This window comes from Anabrus simplex, chromosome 1, assembly GCF_040414725.1.
Source record: "Anabrus simplex isolate iqAnaSimp1 chromosome 1, ASM4041472v1, whole genome shotgun sequence".
Classification (NCBI taxonomy): Eukaryota; Metazoa; Arthropoda; class Insecta; order Orthoptera; family Tettigoniidae; genus Anabrus; species Anabrus simplex.
Window position 1 is genome coordinate 708,213,785 of NC_090265.1, and position 18,587 is coordinate 708,232,371.

Genomic DNA, 18,587 nt, shown 5'->3' on the forward strand with positions numbered 1-18,587 from the left:
CTAGTACGCGAGTTACTTCGTAGTAGTATTTGATTAATGCCAGTGTATAAATACCACGAATACCATGATATGCTGCTAGTATATCATGTGGCAGAACAGAACACGGGTCGCCCTTTATGAATCTATCAGGAAAGGCTTCAAGCAATTTTTTTTGTCTTATTCACTACGAGTTAAAACAGAGGACACTTTGCGTTTTTAAGGGCCGATGACATTAAGACAGCAATCATCATCGTCGTCATCATCATCACGTATAAATATTCGATAAAATAATTGTTTTATATTCATCATTACTGAAATAGGAACTATAAGTTAACTTAAGAAGGTTGCCTAGTGTTTTTTGTTAATTTACAAAAGAAAGTTTAACATTTCTTTTAGTGTACGGCAATCTGTACGTTTTTGTTTTCTAAACTGTTGTACTGTGATGTTTAACATAGGTACATTTTTTTGTTCACAGGCGTTTTTGTGTACGTTCGTAAATCTCTACTTTTCTATTCGAGATAGTCTTGTTACCGTCCACCTGGAATCACGGAGCCCTACTGTATGTTAGTTCATTATTTTTCTACAAAAGAGTGTTACTAATGCAACTGTAGTTCCTACGACCATGCCACTCTTATGTCTGTGTCACTAATGTGCGCTTTGTTCGGCTCTGCCGTGCTTGACTATGTGGCTCCCGTTACCTTCTTCTTCCTCTTCTTCTACTGCAGCCTTATGTCTTTAACAGGTATACTGTATTCTACCGACATCATCTTAACACGCAGTAGCGTAATCTGCTGCGATTTACCGAGCTCGATAGCTGCAGTCGCTTAAGTCCGGCTCCATGACTAAATGGCTGACCTTTGGTCACAGGGGTCCCGTGTTCGATTCTCGGCAGGGTCGGGAATTTAACCTTAATTGGTTAATTTTGCTGGCACGGAAACTGGGTGTATGTGCCATTTTCATCATCGTTTCATCCTCATCACGACGCGCAGGTCGCCTACGGGAGTCAAATCAAAAGACCTGCATCTGGCGAGCCAAACTTGTCCTCGGACACTCCCGGCACTAAAAGCCACACGACATTTCAATTCAGTGTGGCCAGTATCCATTATTCGGGAGATAGTGAGTTCGAACCCCACTCTCGGCAGCCCAGAAGATGGTTTTCCGTGGTTTCCCATTTTCACACCAGGCAAATGCTGGGGCTGTACCTTAATTAAGGCCTCGGCTTCCTTCCCTGTCCTAGCCCTTTCCAGTCCCATTGTCGCCATAAGGCCTATCTGTGTAGGTGCGACGTAAAGCCAATAGCTGCTGCGATTTGTTATTAGCACCATCGTAGTAAAATGTAATATAGTTATGGTGGAGTCTTCTTAGATACGTTCGACATCTGTGGATTGTGTATAATTTGATAACTCATCTGTACTGATGAAAGCGACCGTCGGCCTGGCATTCAGGTTAATAGCTACATGTCTCTAACGTGTAACCTTGTTTATGTTTCTTAGATTTGTTGATGTGTATGTTTGATGTTTATACACAATACGAGATTACATCTGACTCATCCCCACGAGCTTGACCTGGTTCTCGTCTTACGCATAGTAATCTGTAGGTAACTACTGCGACCGATGCTAACTCACGTGACATACATTTCATCTTGTTTCCTCTTAAACCAAGCATATTTTACTATTTTCTTCCACGTATTTCAGCTTTTAATGACCTGATAATAATAATAATAATAATAATAACGTTAAGTGCTTTACGTCCCACGAACTACTTCTACGGTTTTCTGAGACACTGAGGTGCCCGAATTTAGTCCCGCACGAGTTCTTTTTATGTACCAGCAAATCTGCCGACACGAGGCTGACGTACAGTTTTTGAGCACCTTCAAATACCACCGGACTGGGCCAGGTTCGAATGTGTGAAGTTGGAGTCAAAAGGCCTGCACCTCAACCGCCTGAGCCACTCAGCCTGGAAGGAGGCACGAAATGTAGGTACGTTTAATTTATTTAGTTGTATAACATGTCCAATATTCCTTTGAAACTAAACGTTCGATGTGTTTCGATAATTCAATTCCGATGCTACTCATTTGGACATCCCATGACTGCTTTCGTTGGCGTAAGGACCAGCCATCTTTCTTCTACCTTTACGCAATGCACAACGGGGATCTACCGTATTTCACGTCCCGGCACGCCTATCCCAACCAATAATTATATCACACGCTCGTACAGGTCCCGCACCGATACAGGTTTTCAGGTCATTTCCATACTCACTAGACCACGGGGCTGATGACCACAGATATCCCAATCCCCTGAAGGACATAATAGCAAATGAACCAGTATTAACGCTGAGAATTCGGTACATCTCCAGGGTCCGAAACCGATGACCAGCGTTGTCTGAAGCCCCTAAGATGGAAACTAAATACTGACAACAACGAAACCAGTCTGGCGAGAATGTAACGTAACATGGCATGCACTACTGTAGTAGCCACCTTCAGCTGTTATCGTAGCTCAGTTGCTCTTAAACATAAAACCAGTTTGACAAGTATGCTACGTAACATCTCGTGCATTGCATAGGCAGCGTTCAGCTGTTACAGTAGTACATTTGCACGTAAACATAAACAGAAACCAGTTTGGCACGGATGGCGCGTGACTTGCCTGTTCTCAAAGGGAAGCTATTCATTCACAAGAACAAGGCATACTACCTATTCTAAAAACATTGTATCTCTTTGATCTCGAAAATAACTTCCGAGGATTACTAGAAGTTTGATATACAGTGGTTCGTCACATCGTTCTCTATTGCTAGAAGAAATATCTGCAGGTATCCACCTAACACCCTGTATATACCTTAGATTGTAGTACTTTATTCCCAGACTTTACATATTGAATTTTATTAAATTCTATTCACCCATTTTCTCGAGATTCGAAGCTGATATGGACTTAGCAACAAAAATCAATATTCCTGAATATCTGTGTTATAATAACTGGTACGGTAAAAATGAAAATGGACCTAGTATCAAAAATCAATAATCCTGAATATCTCTGTTATAATAGCTGTTACAGTAAAAATGTATGACATACATGATCGGAAATTTAATTATCTATAACTTTAGTTGTGTATAATTTATTGACAGTAGCACTAATAACAAATATTTGAGAATTCAATTTTAGGCCTTCCCCTAAACTACCATTTCACTCAGCGTGATTGTAGTGCCTTATTCTCTGACTTTCATTAAACTCTGTTCAGCCATTCTCTCATGCTACACGTATACATACACAGATGACTGAAAATTAAGAAGTGCATTTCCTTGTTACGGCGGACACAACCAATACAGAAATACCATTCTTTTTTAAATTCTGAGCAATCTGCAGGCACACGTATTTTATATTTTAAAAGTTTTGCCCGGGATCTGACTTCCTTCTTACAGAATACTGTTGATCACACTGTGAACTCAATGTACTAGTTTCGCTGCACCTTAATTCAATCTCACTTACTATACTACCATCCTGGGAGAACACGCATCCTAAATACTTGAAATGATCTACCTATTCCAGATTTGTATTCCCAACCTCACATTCAATTCTCTTAGATTTCTTTCCTATGGACATAATTTAGTCTTGGAAAGGCTAATTTTCATATCATATTCAGTGGACCTATTTTCAAGTTCCAAGATACATATTTTTTTTTTACTGGTGGCTTTACGTTGCGACGATGGGATAGGAAAGGCCTAGGAGTTGGAAGGAAGCGGCCGTGGCCTTGAGCATTTGCTTGGTGTGAAAATGGGAAACCACGGAAAACCATCTTCAGGACTGCCGACAGTGGGATTCAAACCCACTGTCTCCCAGATACAAGCCCACAGCTGCGCGCCCCTAACCGCACAGCCAACTCGCCCGGTAACAAGATATTAGACCGCATACTTTCAGCACAACCTGCCATTAAGACCAAGTCATCGACATTTTCACCTAACTGAATCCCTCCCTGCCACTTAATACAGTAGGTGTTCTCTAATCCAAAAGGTTCAAGACCATGGCCATGCTGATATGGCAATTTTGCTGGATTATCGAGTGTCACTACTTTAACATTAATTTTGTTACTTTAGTGACTTTGGGGTGTACAGATAAATATGTATTACAAAATGAAATTCAAACAGTGAATATTTATTTACTTGAATATTCCTGTATTATTACACAGTACAAAAATATCTGAAACAAGCTGTAATAAGCTGCTTTTTAACAAGAAAAATATACACAAGTGTTACCATTTTAAAACGTCTCTGGTATGATGTTGCTCCTCGGATCTCTTCTTCAAAAAATCGTTACAGATTATACACAAATTTGAGTTCTGCAGAATTGAACGCTTTGTTGAATTCAGCAAATTTTATAAATGTATTTAATGCATTACAAGCCGGTTTACACGAGAATCTACACCTTCATCTGCCATGGCTCCTTCTTCATCCGATTCCACCTCCTGAACCTGGGCTTCTTGTGGGTTCACAACACTATGTATAACGTGTTTGTAACTCTGTTCTTTGACCACTTTTGTTGATTCCAATCCAGTCTATAACTTCCTCAGTGAGTACCTCTCTAAAAAGGGGTAACAGGGTAACAAACCAAATCTAGCACTATATTTTGACCATTACTGGTATTGTTTGGATCTTTATCCACATCTTCACCACCAGGCCAAAGTGACAATTGCATCTTTGACATTTAACTGTTTTTGACGGTCTGTTACATCCAAGTCCAAAAGGCCTTGTACAAAAAAATTTCTATAAAAACATCCGAAATTTTGAATCACACCTTGATCCATTAGCTGAATCAAAGAAATGGCATTTGGTGGAAGGTGAACTGAAAAAAATATTGCTGCATACTGCTGCTTTAACGCAGGAAAAACTAGAGGAAATTCACTGACACCTCTGAAACACCCTCTGAATAGATTTATTTAACAACAAAGCATTCCATGTTTCTGGAAGTTTTCCTTACTTCTGGTACAAAATAATGGAAAAATCAATTCTTCAACAACTCTGCTGTCATCCATGCATTTTTTTGCCCATCATAATGCACAAACAAGTTTTTTTTGCTATTTTGCTTAATGTCGCACCGACACAGATAGGTCTTATGGCGACGATGGGACAGAAAAGATCTAGGAATGGGCAAGAAGCGGCCGTGGCCTTAATTAAGGTACAGCCCCAGCATTTGCCTGGTGTGAAAATGGGAAACCACGGAAAACCATCTTCAGGGCTGCAAACAGTGGAGTTCGAACCCACTATCTCCCGGATGCGAGCTCACAGCTGCGCGCTCCTAACCACACGGCCAACTCGCCCGGTACAAACAAGTTTAAGACTCCTTTTAGAGCTCTGGGCTTTATATAGTTACCAATCACGACAGGTGTCGGCTGATGGTCACCTGAAGCATTTGCACACTGTCTTGAACCCCTTAGCACATTTTGCATCCCCACCTGCCAGAGTAGATGTTGGCAAATAATGCCATAAAAGGTCGGTTTCATCAATATTATAAACTTGACAACGGATTAAGTACCATCATAAACAAGACTATTAAAATTGTCCTTATTTTCTTCAACAGTGTTTCTGTCAGCTGATCTCTTCTCTCCAGCCACATCCAGCCTTCGGATTCAGTGTCGAATTTTAAATTACTGAAGCCAACCATCAGAAAACACACAAGCACTTTCTATATTCAATTCACAATGAATGTGATTTGATTTTTCAATGATTTTAGACCCAGTTGTAGGCTTTCCCTCTGATCTTTACGCATTAAACCAACTGTACAAGGCACTATCAAGTTTAGGTTTCTTCTGTGGTGTCTTGATTCTCAGCAACAGCTCTCAAGGTCACAGTCATACATACTGTGATGTAATGAGTTGAGTAGTAGAAACCATGCTAACCATGGTGATGAACAAAACATTGTTTATCAAATGCAATTAGCTATGTTAATACAATCCATTTCCATTGCTCCTTTAACTTTTCAAAACTCCTATTTTATTTTATTGTAATAACAGAACCCGGCTACAGCTGGATAACGGAAAATGATGACGATGAACAGAATGATTTTACTTTTCTTATCTAATTTGTCTATTGTTAACATTAATCTTACTGAAGAACTGTTTGTTACAAAGAAACAAGGAATAGTAAATTCTGATCTTTCATGGCTCATACATTTTTCTCGTAGTAGAAAGGCTACCATTCGGATACTTGAAGGTACCGCCTGTGTTAAAGCGGGCCGTGAGCAGACATCTGCACGACACACGATCTAGGGGAGTTTCCTACTTGACACACTGGTTCAGCATCGTATTCAGTTATTTGATCCATGCCATAGAGGCGCTTATAGGAAGGGGGAGTTCGCACTCAGAATGGAACACAGCAGAGCAGTCTTCACAGCTGTCTGTGACCATGTCATTCCAGTAGTGGAACTTAGCGCTGGCAATGTGAAAAGTAAGAATCTGTGCAGCTTCACATTTCATCAACCAAGACCATTGCTTTTAACTCCAACACTTTACCATAATTTTAGCCCAATTGCAAATTAGATTGCTTTTCTCCAATGACCTGAATCACTTACATGGCCAACCTCTCGAAGACAGGCATGATAGCCTTTACGATTGAACTTCATGAATATTAACCTGATAATTGATTTTTACACCAGAAGGAAAAGACTGAACCTTAAAAAAAAAAAAAAAAAAAAAAAAAAACGCACAGGGCTAGAACACCAGGAAACTAGTACATCATGACAAGCTGCTGACAGGGGGAGACTGTCCACATGTGCCCCAGAATCTCAGCAAAAACACAAAGGGTCCACCGGAATGTAATCAAACACATGCTAAGTGATAGCTCTGTCAACAACAGGAACAGCTAACTTATTATAAACATAGGTTAAGGAGAATTATAATTTACAAAATTATTAACAAAAAAAGTCAGTAACACATTTTCTACAAAAAAAAAAAAAAAAAGTATTGAAGGCTGTTAAAAATAAATGTAAATTCTGTGAAATGCTTTCAGCAGGAAATGTTTTGTAAACACCAAAAAATTTTCAGTTACTGTGCTGAAAAGTCTTGGATTCACGTCTATTTCCCATCAAACCCTGATACTCAATAAGCTAATGCTGGAAAGTTTGATTGATTTTCCTCATCCGAGGATGCAACGCTTCCACTGTCTGTAACACACCATTCTCGGATCAACTATTCTCAAAATCAAATTCATCAGTATACATCTCGAGACAAGACAACAAAAATGAATGAAATTCAAGTGAGAAATATTTGGTGTGTCTAAGCACATTTTCTGCTCTTCCAGTCAGCCGGCGCAATGCTTCACGCCCTCGCTCTCTGACAGAAATTTGCCTAAGAATATGAAAAACAAAACTAAAATTATGGGCCATCTTGTACCTACTTATGTAACTACTGTTGGATTTTTTATTATGGACACTCAAGTTTAGGCATTAATAATAAATGAACCAACAGGCCTATTTCAAAATGAGCTATACCAATAATTTCCTTGTTTAATTCTGCATTAGAACATACAAGATACAATGTTCATTAATTATTTTTTATTTGTGGTTGTAGTAAATATGGTCAGGGTTTTTGGCTTCTTCTCTAGGAACCACTCACTTAAAAACATATACAGTAAAACCTTGTTAAGACGTTTCTGCAGGGGACAACAAAAATTAAGGTGTTAAGCGAGAAAACATACTACTGATTATATGAATAAAAACTATCCAACAGAGATATGGAAACACTAGATAAGATTTTTCCCGACATGAAGGCATTTTGCGTTGTGTACCCGCGGGTACAGCAAAAACTATATCTACCATTTCTCAAGATGAGAGGAAAGTATTAAAAGGTGTGAAAAACATGAAACAACAAATATGAAAACCTTTTCTGCTGGGGCTTATAAAATAACAAGTGCACTGAACGGTGTGAAAAACACCAAACAACAAATATGAAAACATATGCACGGGGGCCAATAAAAATATCCAAGTATTATTGCAGATCATCTAACACAAATGTTAGTAGAAACCTTTTATTTAGGAGCAGTCGGTTATAAAACATTATTTTCTGGTCACAATCTTAGACAATGAATTGGAGATTATATTCGGCCATGTGCGACTGTGATAGAACAGAATGACTTTGGCCACTATTTTGAAAAACTTTGACCCAGTCGAATCAATCAAGTTGAAACTCGAAGGTGCGAGTTCAACATTCGCAACCTCTATGCGCTTAAATAAGATGCGGATACCAGTCCACTTTATGAAAGATTTTAATGTTGTCTTCATTAGAAAGGAATTTCACTTCTTCCGTATCCATACCTAGGCCATCAGAAGACAAATATGCTCCATGCTAGTCAATTTCACATGATTATCTTCCTAAGTCAGATATAGGCTACAGTATCACGCGAAAAAACTTCACTGTACCACTCAACCCAAAATAAATTTCTAACTTCTGAATGGAATACAAGCACAAATAGGCTCACTTTTCCGTAATCACGCAACTGTGGCGACGGATCTTACCTGAGCTGGAAATCACGTTCGTTTCACAAGGGATGACAAATAAAATTTTCAGGGCTAGGAAAAATGTGATCGTACTAAACGGTAATAGCAAAAATTCGTGATGTGATAAGTGAGGTATTTTTATATAGATTTAATATGATGAGAATCGGGACTTAGAATTTACTACTTGCTGAGCGGGAAAATGTGTTAGTGAGGAATGCACTAACGAGGTTTCACTGTACATGGAAAACTACTAGTCTGTTTGTAATGAGATCTGTAGATGTTATAGCCAAAAGTATTTGTAGTATAACTCTTAAATTACAATTTTTTTCAACCACACCCAAAAAATTTCTTATCATTTTCCTAAAACAACTTTTTCTCAGCCCAGGATAAATGAACAACAGGAAACGTGGGTTTGTTTTGAAGGACTCAGTCGTGGTTATCAGAAACTACAACCACTGTAACCATACAATGTGATACTGAACTTATGAAGAGTAATATTGATGGGAAGTTGTGTGCGCCTTGGACCGCGCGACTAACAGCAGGTGGGGTGGTGAAATCGGGTACAGCCTTGACACATACACTCACCGTGGCCAGGTGTCAAATGTAATGCCAGTGACCTCCATTTGTCTGGCTGTGTTCTGCAGGTTAGCCACATCACTTCATAATGCTTCCGAAACAGCAGTAGTCAGAGGGGGAACTTGCAATGGTTTTGAGTGCAATTTGTTCCCTTCAAATTGAGGGGAAAATGTAGGTAGGTTCCCTGTGTACCAGATGGCAGATTGTCTTGGATTATCATTGTCATCAGTGAAGAGAGCAGGAGCTGCTTCAAAGGAGAATGACAGAAATATATCATCCAGGTAAAGAAAGGAGTAATGTTTGAGGCTGGGGCGTTAAATCCAACTCTATAATTTTACTTTGGCCAGAATAGAAAGAAATATATAAGATTTTTACAGGAGTAAGGCATTCCCAACAATTAAAAGCTTCTGTTTGAAACTGTTGGAATATACGGGGGGTTTTTCTGATATGTCAATGCTTTTGAAACTCTGGAAACAATGTAAAAAAAAAAAAAAGAACCAAGCTAAGAAAATGGAAGACTGCCACTAGGAAAAAGATGGACTGCCTGAAAATGTCCCTCATTTCAAGCCAGTCATAATCAACATGAATGACAGCAGTTCCAATTTATCAGAACATAGTGATTATTCAGACAAAGAATCTTGACAGAATTAAATATTGTAAAGATATGTAGATTCGCTTCTGTGGTGTAGTGGTCAGGGGTACTTCCGTGTATGTGGGGCTCACCCTTTCTCCCTCTACTCTACCACCCTTAATTCTACACGTACAATTTAAGGAAAATAAATAATAATAATAATAATAATAATAATAATAATAATAATAATAATAATAATAATAATAATAATAATAATAATACCTAATAATAATAGTGTTATAAGCTGGAGGCCCGGGTTTGATTCCCAGCTCTGCTACGAAATTTGAAAAGTGATACGAGGTCTAGAACGGGGTTCATTCAGCCTCAGGAGGTCAACTGAATACAGGGGGTGATTCCCACCTTAGCCATCCTCAAAGTGATTTTCCCACTTCTCCAGGCAAATACAGGGATGGTACCTAAATTAAGACCATGGCTGCTTCCTTCCTCTTCCTTGTTTATCTCTTCCAATCCTCCCATCCTCTTACAAGGCTACTGTTCAGCATAGCAGGTGAGGCAGTCTGAGCGAGGTACTGGCCCTCCACCCCAGCTGTATCCCAACCAAAAGTGTCACGTTCCAGGCGATAGAGATGGGATCCCTTGTTGAGTCCGAGGGGAAATCCAACCTTGGAGGGTAAACGGATTAAGAAAGAAAGAAAGAAAGATATGTAAGTAACCTTTGTAAAAACTGTATAGTGTGACATTTCTAAATTAGGAAGCCAACCATTCGTAAACCTGTAATCAAACGCCCAAAGTCATTATGAGAAAAGGTGATGGAAAGTGGAATTTGTACAAGGAACTAAAATGGAAGGTTGAAAGTAAACAATAAGCTGTAGTCGTTGCAGGCTGTGTTTACTACTGAACGCGACAATGCTGTACCCGATTTCACCACCCTGCCTGCTGTTAATCACACAGTCCATTGTACACACAACTTCCCATCAGTATTGCCCTTCATAAATTCGGCATCAAACTGTATGGTTATTGTGGTGGTTGTTTCTGATAGCCACAACCGAGCGCTTCAAAACAAACCCAAGTTTTCTGTTGTACGTTTATCCCGGGCTGAGAAAATGTCGCTGTAGATAAATGATAAGAACTTTCTTTGGGAAGGTTGAAAAAAATTGGAACTTGATTATTATACTACGAATACATGTGGCTATAAAAACTTCATTACCATTTTTCATGTATATATTTTTAAGTGAGCGGTTCCTAGACAAAAAAAAAATATGTATTACAACCACAAATAAAAATTAATGAACTTCAAAAACAATTTGTCTTATACTGCCTAATGCAGAATTAAACAAGGAAAATATTGGTATAACTCCTTTTGAAATAAGCCTATTAGTAATTAAAGCCTAAACTTGAGTGTCCATAATAAAAAATCCAACAGTAGGTGCACAAACTGTTTTTGGGTTTTCAACTTATTTACCATATTCTGTTAGGTTGTCCCAATATTATTGGAGTTTTAATTTTTTGTAAGAAAAGAGGCTTGCGGAGGTGCAGAGTTAATTCACCAAGGGTTGCAGAGCGAATGCTGATCTATAATGAAGGTTAATGATGTTAAATTCATAATTCAACAGCCAGGTACATTATTTCCTTTATTTGTTTTATCCATGTTTAGAATGCTGAGATAATTTCCACAACAACAAAACCAAGGACAGAACTCCCAAGAGTACCTATCTTAATAATAATAATATTATAATAAAGACACTGGTTTTACATACCACAAATTACTTTTATGGTGCCAGAATTTTGTCCCACAGGAGTTCTTCTACGTGCCAGTAAATCTACCAACACAAGGCTGACGTATCTGAGCACCTTGAAATACCACCAGACTGAGCCAGGATCAAACCCTCCAACTTAAGGTCTCTACCATTTGAGCTCCTTAGTCTGGCTAATACATTTTTTAATTCACGATCAAGTTGTTACATAATTACCTGGTTACAGAACACCCAAGCGAATACTGCAGGCCATGTTGATGCACCCCAGAGGACACACGTGAGGGCCAGGTACATCAGGATCTCAGCAAACAAGTGAGGGGTAGAGACCAGCTCGAACCAGTCACCTCTAGGTATCACGTGATCATACCTCACAACCTGACCTGCAGGACAAGCCGTTATTATTACACTGTACACCGGCCAACACACAAGGAATATCTTTATCAAACCAAATTACTGCTTTAACCCTAGTAGGCCTACTGCTGCAGGATTTTCCTTCAAATGGTAAAGATAGTACTCTTAAACTTGCCTTTTGAACTTCACTAAATCTACAGTGTGGTGCATGAAATGATCTGTCATTTTGTTTCAATACAAATTTTATTATGAATACAATCTCAAACCAACATATACCACAGTAAGGAGTGCACCATTGCAAATTGTTCTAACTCAGCACATGCTCAATATGGCCACCTCCGATTACTAACTTCATTCAAGCGAACACTAATGTTAGTGATTAAGCTATGGCACATGTCTTCTGTGATTTCACTGCAAGCATGAACAATAGTCTTCTGAGCTCCATTAAATCTTGCAGATGTTTTGGAAAAATCTTTTCCTTTCCCTGGACTACTGAGGGGCTAAATTTGTCTATCCCTGAAACAACCTGAAAACCTGTGTGAAATGACCTGTATGTTGAAATGTTCATGTAAAAAAATTAACACAATGTCCACAGTGTGTAGCCTTGCTCCATCTCGCATCAACCATTGCAAACTGAAGATCAACTTGGAAGTTTATATTTGCAAGCATGCTCGAGTAATGCTCAGCCGCTCACTGTTCACAATTTGCTCAAAGGAAAAAGGGTCCAATAAGCCCGTGACTGGATACTGCGATCCACGCTGTAACCCTCAGAGAATGATGATGTTTTTCATGAAGCACTTGTGGATTATTAGTAGTCCAAAATTGTAGATTTTCTTTGGTAACCTCACCACTGTCCAAATGAGCTTCATCAGAAAACCAATTGTTGTTAAGAGTTTGTTGATTATCATCTACCCAGAGATCAAACAGTCTCTGCTGCTTGTGTTCATCAGTGAGCTTATGTGCAAAGATCATCTTGTATGGGTACGTATGGAGATCACTTTTAGGATCCGTTGAATGGAGTAGTCTACAAAAATTTGCAACAAAACCATTCACAAGCTGAACACAAAATTTGTACAGGATGGGACCATTTTAGAACCAAAACCTGTTTGTTTGATGCGGAATATGGAAGCAGTACGAGTTGTTGCACAGAGGAGCCCCGGGAAATCGTGTAGAATTGAGAATAAAACTGCCTGCGGCTCCAAGTACCCTACGCAGTGGCCTCAACTATATGCACTAGCATCTTGGTAGGTGTGCTAGTTACCAACTGATGAGCCCAAATTGGTACACTGGGGTGAAACACTGGCAACCAAGAATGAGTTAGCTGGAGATGGTATAATCTCTAACAACGGACCATTTATATTTGGAAGTATTGTGAATTATGAGTCATTTGTTTATTAATTTGTTTTTTCATTCTCTACTGCTGTTGAGATGTGCAACAGGATGTCTGATGCAATTAATAAATTATACAAGAAACAAATGGGGAATAATTATGTGCTCCACCCTGAATTATTAAGTCATGAGATACAGTAGAAGTCCGCTATAGTGAGTACGGCATATAACAAGAACCCCGTTATAACATCAGTTTTTGTCTGTCCCTTCAAAATTCCTGTATTAAACTGTGTATTATCCTTCGGTTACAGTGAGAGCCCTATCACTGACTCACCAGTTATTATAAGCGATTAAGCGAGCACGATTTTTTCCGTTACCGATATTTATGCACCCAGCCATTATATTGCATGCGATCGATCATTTTCAGCATCGTTTCCTCGCTATGTCCACTAGCGAGCTCTCTCGTTGACATTCGAATAAAAGCTAAGTAAAAGATCGCTTAATTTTAATGCTCTACCCTGAAATTAAGTAAGAATGTGATACACATCAATATATTGCACAGCTAATCACTGATTTCGGAAGTTAGATTACATTTTCTCGCGTCTGGTTAAATTTCAGCAAGGCTATTCCCATGTAAATTTATAGCGAGAAGGTTATCACTTCTCTACTAGTGCTTGATATATGTTTTCATGGTACATACGCGGTTAAGTTAGATTACGTGATGCTGTTTGAATAAGAAAACTGAAGTGTATGCCACAAAATGCGATCTTCGATATAGCTTTCTCTTGCGAGATCTCTCATGGACATTCAAAGGTGATTTCAGAATCGAATAGTAATACCTAGAGGCATGATTTTTTCGCATTAACGATAAACGCGACAAAAAATATTTTCAAGCGATTTTGCGATATCTTTACGAATCATATGTTTCTGGTTAAGAAAATATGGATATTATGTTCGCGAATTAAAGCGATAAGGTAATTTCAAAGCGAAATTCAATCATTTCGCGATAAACGCGATATTACAGCGAAATCTGCAGTGAATAACGAACTTGATATTTTGTTCCAAGATTATGTATGAAAAGAAAAGGAAGACCGAAGGAAGATGCATCAACAGGAAAGAAATATGTTTTCTTTAAGACATGGCATTAAAGAAAAGGGGTTGGCTCCAGGCTTCTTGCCAAACGAAATGTTTGGAATGTTGTTCTTTTGGTGGCTGGTAATCCCACCCCTGCCTGTCTCCTCACGGCATTGCGCAATCCTGGAATCCCTAATGACGTCTACAAGCAGCACAATCGACTGGTGTATTTCGGCTTCGTGGTCAGGTAAAATTAAGAAAGTGATCACAGACAGTAGCGAAGATGAGTCACTCGACAAGTGATACGGTGCACAGCAGAGCTAAACAGTTTGCGAGTGAAGGTTTATACGTTTCGGAAAGCAATATTTTAATGTATAAATTTTGTAATGTTCGTATCGAGCGGGAGAAAAAACATACTGTCTGAAAACATTGTTTTAAAAATAAGGAACATCAGAACGTAAATTTAGCATCCAACAGTGAAACGGCAGGCAACAATAGAACTCTCATTAGATATGCAAAAGAAAGCTAAGAGTGAAAAAATAGAATTTATTCACGAGACAACAGCGATGCTACTCAAAGCCAACATCCCGCTGTAGAAGGTAGACGACCCTGCAGTCCGGAAATGGCTTCAAAAGTATGTACCAGGTATGTACAGTCTATCAATTAAACCTCCACAATCAACGATCAGTGTTAGTAATTAAACCTTTAACTCTTACAGTGCCAAGATGCCGATGCATCGGCACGTACATTCTGTACGAAAAATGCCAGGATGCCGATTCCATCGGCACCCTCTTATAAGTGGTGTAGTTATGTAGTAAGGCGCTAGATTGTGTCACAAATCAAGTAGAAAGAAGGTAGAATGTTCGTAATTCCTTCTTATGTCATTAGATGACACTGACATAGTTTCATTTTTGCTAATTTACTCGTCGATTGCGAGTGTATGATCTGTGAGCGCTTGACATCTATAATCCAATATGGCAGCCTCCTTGTTTGTTTATGTCCGCTTGTTGTGACTTGTTTTAAATAATTTTACGTTCTAATTGACGCATTTGAGTTATTTATCGTAATATATTAATTTTGTTATTATCTCTACTGCAGTTATAATTACCTAGCAATTTATTTATGTCGTAGTAAAGTTTTAAATAGTACAAATATCACACCAAGGCATGTCGTCACGTAGGCCTAATTCGGGAGAAGAAATTGAGGAACTTTTGGGTTGCTTTGAAGCTGTAAGCGACTCTAATTTTATCGAAAGTGTTGATTATGATATTTTTGGGGTCTTCGGGTAGCGCACCAGAGAATGATGGAGCCGTGCCGTTGGCTAATGGGCTTAGAACATTTCGTGCAATGTCAAAGTGTTATAGTGACAGTGCTAATGAAAATGACAGTGACAGTGAATTAGATGATTCTTGGACTGAATGCATATTCCCTGAAAGTAATGTTGTCCATCCCCATCAGTTTTATCAAATCCCACGGCCTAAACACGTAGGCCTACCTCAATCTGATGCTCCGCCCATAGAATATTTCAATCTGTTTTTTACACTTTCATTTCTGACACTATTAGTTGATTCTGTATGTTGTTCTGATCTTCTGAACTGTTCTGTAGTAACAAATACTGCTACTAGACACAGTTCTCTCAAATGATAACTATTACTCTCCCAAACTTCATAAAATATTAAATCGTTGACAGGTTACACTATTCGTGTCTTTCTCTTCACATGTTCAATATTTTTGGAAATTAGTTCATAAATTGTAAAGTAGACTTACATTAACAACATAAATTGGTATATATAATCCAAGATATGAGATAAGATTAAATATCTTCACGTAGTCACTTTGGGTTTAGTGTAAAATGTGCTAATTAATTTCAAAATATTTTTTTCCTTTTTTAAATAAAAATTAATAATTTTTTGTGCACATTATTCCACAAAATTTTGTTTTTTTGAAATGCAAGTCACATGTTTATATTCCTTGGAGTATATCAAGCTCACATGCCAAATTTTACCTCCATATCTTTTAAACTGAGACGTAAATAAAATATTTTATACAGTGATGCAAAATCCATTGAAACATGCTTGGCATTCTATGCATATGATGAGCTATTATGGGTCGGCATCCAAAGGGTTAATGATTAATTTTAGAATTTCATTAAAGCGAAATTAAAGCGATACGGCAATATCTATTTCGCGAAATAACGCAAAAATTATTATCCTTCTCGCGAAATCGTTCAAAAATTAATACGAAAAAATCATGCCTCTAGTAATACCTGTCGACTGCTGTTCTGTAAAGATAATTTGGAATGAAAGAGCAGAACGTGCTTTTGTAACAAATACTTAAATACGTGGTCGATAGCAGTTGTTAACTCATTAGAAATAATGGCTAAGTAAACGATCACTTAAATTTTATAATCTACACAGAAATTAAGTAAGAATTTGATACACCTCAAGATATGGCAGAGTACATCACTGATATCAGAAGATACTTCATACTTTCTCGCGGCTAGTTACATTTTGTAAAGTCTGTTTCCACGTAAATTTGTAGCGTGGAGGTTATCATTACTCTACGTGCTTTTGAAATATGTTTTCATGATACATATACGGTTCAGAATGAAATTAAACATTCGCTTTCACGCAGGACTGGATTTCAAAAAATAACAAACGAGTAAGCCATAGTATGGATATCACCCGCAAAAATGCAAGTTTTGAACAAACTGATTGCCGTTTCATACCGATTTTAATGTGTATGGAGTTTTTCCCGACTTTTACGAAGAATCGTATATAACGACAATCCGCTAAAGTGAGTGCATTTTTCACTGTTATGAATTCTTGCTATAACGGACTTCTACAGTACATGTATGGTTCACCATTTTAAAGCTAAAGAAGAAGTCTTTCTGCTACAATACTAAAGCAAACAGTGAATGAATAGTCAGTTACAACAAGAAACAGCTGCTGAATATCTGGAAAAAAACATGTTTAGGAAATTACAGAGCTGTAATATATAGTAAGTTGGACATGTTCATACACATGTAGTATGTAAACTGCAATTACTGCTGTGTGCCATTTTGTTAAAATAAAACAAAAATCAGTAGAAAATCATGGCAAATTTTCACTCAAGATGGTTAAGTATTACCTTATTTACCAGAATAATCCCCACCGTCGAATAATGCCTGCACCCTCATTTTAGGAAGGCTCATTTTGAAAAAAAATTAAATGAACTAAAATTCCTTCCATCGAAAGAGTAACGTAGGCATAAACAAACATTTCGTATCACTCCGCGAGGTCCACGTGGTCTTTATGCAAATATGAACATGTAAATTTATGGATATAGCTGCTTTGCCTGAGATGATAAAAATACATTATCACTGCTATGAAATATATTTTCCAGACAGAGACACAAGTATGACGTGCGGTGATGCCAATTTGGCTACTCGTAACATCACGAAAGTTTAAACATTTTTTCTTCCAGTTATATCTTTAATTCCAAAGCGATAACTTATATTTTTTGTCGGCTTAAAAGTTTCCTGAAAGTCCAAATTAATTTTTAACATCAAACCCCCAGAAAGTGTTAAGGGAAATTTTCGAGATATTAAAGAAAGTAAATGGAAGTTGAGAGAAATGAGCGGCGAAGTGTAGAGAGCAATAGAGTAAATTAATATATTATTTTGGGTCCACCTTTTCAATACAAAATGTAAATAGTTTAAATTACATAGGGACTAGTTTTGACCTAGTAATAGGTCATCATCAGCCTGAAGTAAATTAAAGCGTAAATATCGAAGAAAAAATATACAATGTAAACACAAGTACAGTCTTTTCAAAAGTACATACCATGTGGGATATTGAGCAGCAATATATTAAAAACTAGCTAATGTACCCGTGCTTCGCTACGGAATTCTAAATTTTATACAGAATTCTAGGTTAGGTAGTGTAAATGTTGTGAGCAAGATTGTATTAAGTTGCATAGCTCTTAAAGTTGCCCTAGAAGCATGACGGGCAAGTCACCAACGTCCTTTCTCATATGAAGACTGGGTTAGGGAATTTTCATAGTAATGGTAGGCCAGCTTGCCTACCGTCAGTCACAATCAGGTTGGGGAGTTTTCATTATAATGGCAGACACTCACTCTCCGCCTGCCTTTATAGATCCTCAGAAAGACTCTCTTAGTGGTTTTCCCAACTGAAATGAACATGGGTCATTACAATGACGTCAGTAGGAATGGCGCGATTAAAAGCAATGCCTTCATATGAAATACTCGATCAAATGGAAAACCACACATTTTCTCACTTTTAACGAACAGTACTACGCTTTGGAAAATCCCAATTCACTACACTGGTGGGGGAAAGAACTATCTGACGTGGAAGCAATTTTTCCTCCAAGCCAGAGAAGAAACCACATCCTCGCTGCTAATTTGGAATAAAATTAATGTAGATTTAATGAAAGTGAAGAGGAAGAAGCTTTCCC

At 38.1% G+C, this 18,587-nt stretch overlaps 1 protein-coding gene across 3 annotated transcripts in view; it reads right to left on the reverse strand.

Moving 5' to 3' along the window:
- Nucleotides 1-18,587, reverse strand: part of LOC136857370 (polyprenol reductase) — a 76,836-nt gene that overhangs the window by 32,557 nt on the left and 25,692 nt on the right. For 2 of the 3 annotated variants that reach the window (XM_067135994.2, XM_067135993.2), the window contains exon 5: nt 11,595-11,758. The exons of the other annotated variant lie outside the window; for it this stretch is intronic. In XM_067135994.2, the coding sequence (XP_066992095.2) occupies nt 11,595-11,758 (164 nt within the window). The remainder of the gene's footprint in view (nt 1-11,594; nt 11,759-18,587) is intronic. 3 annotated transcript variants of the gene reach the window in all.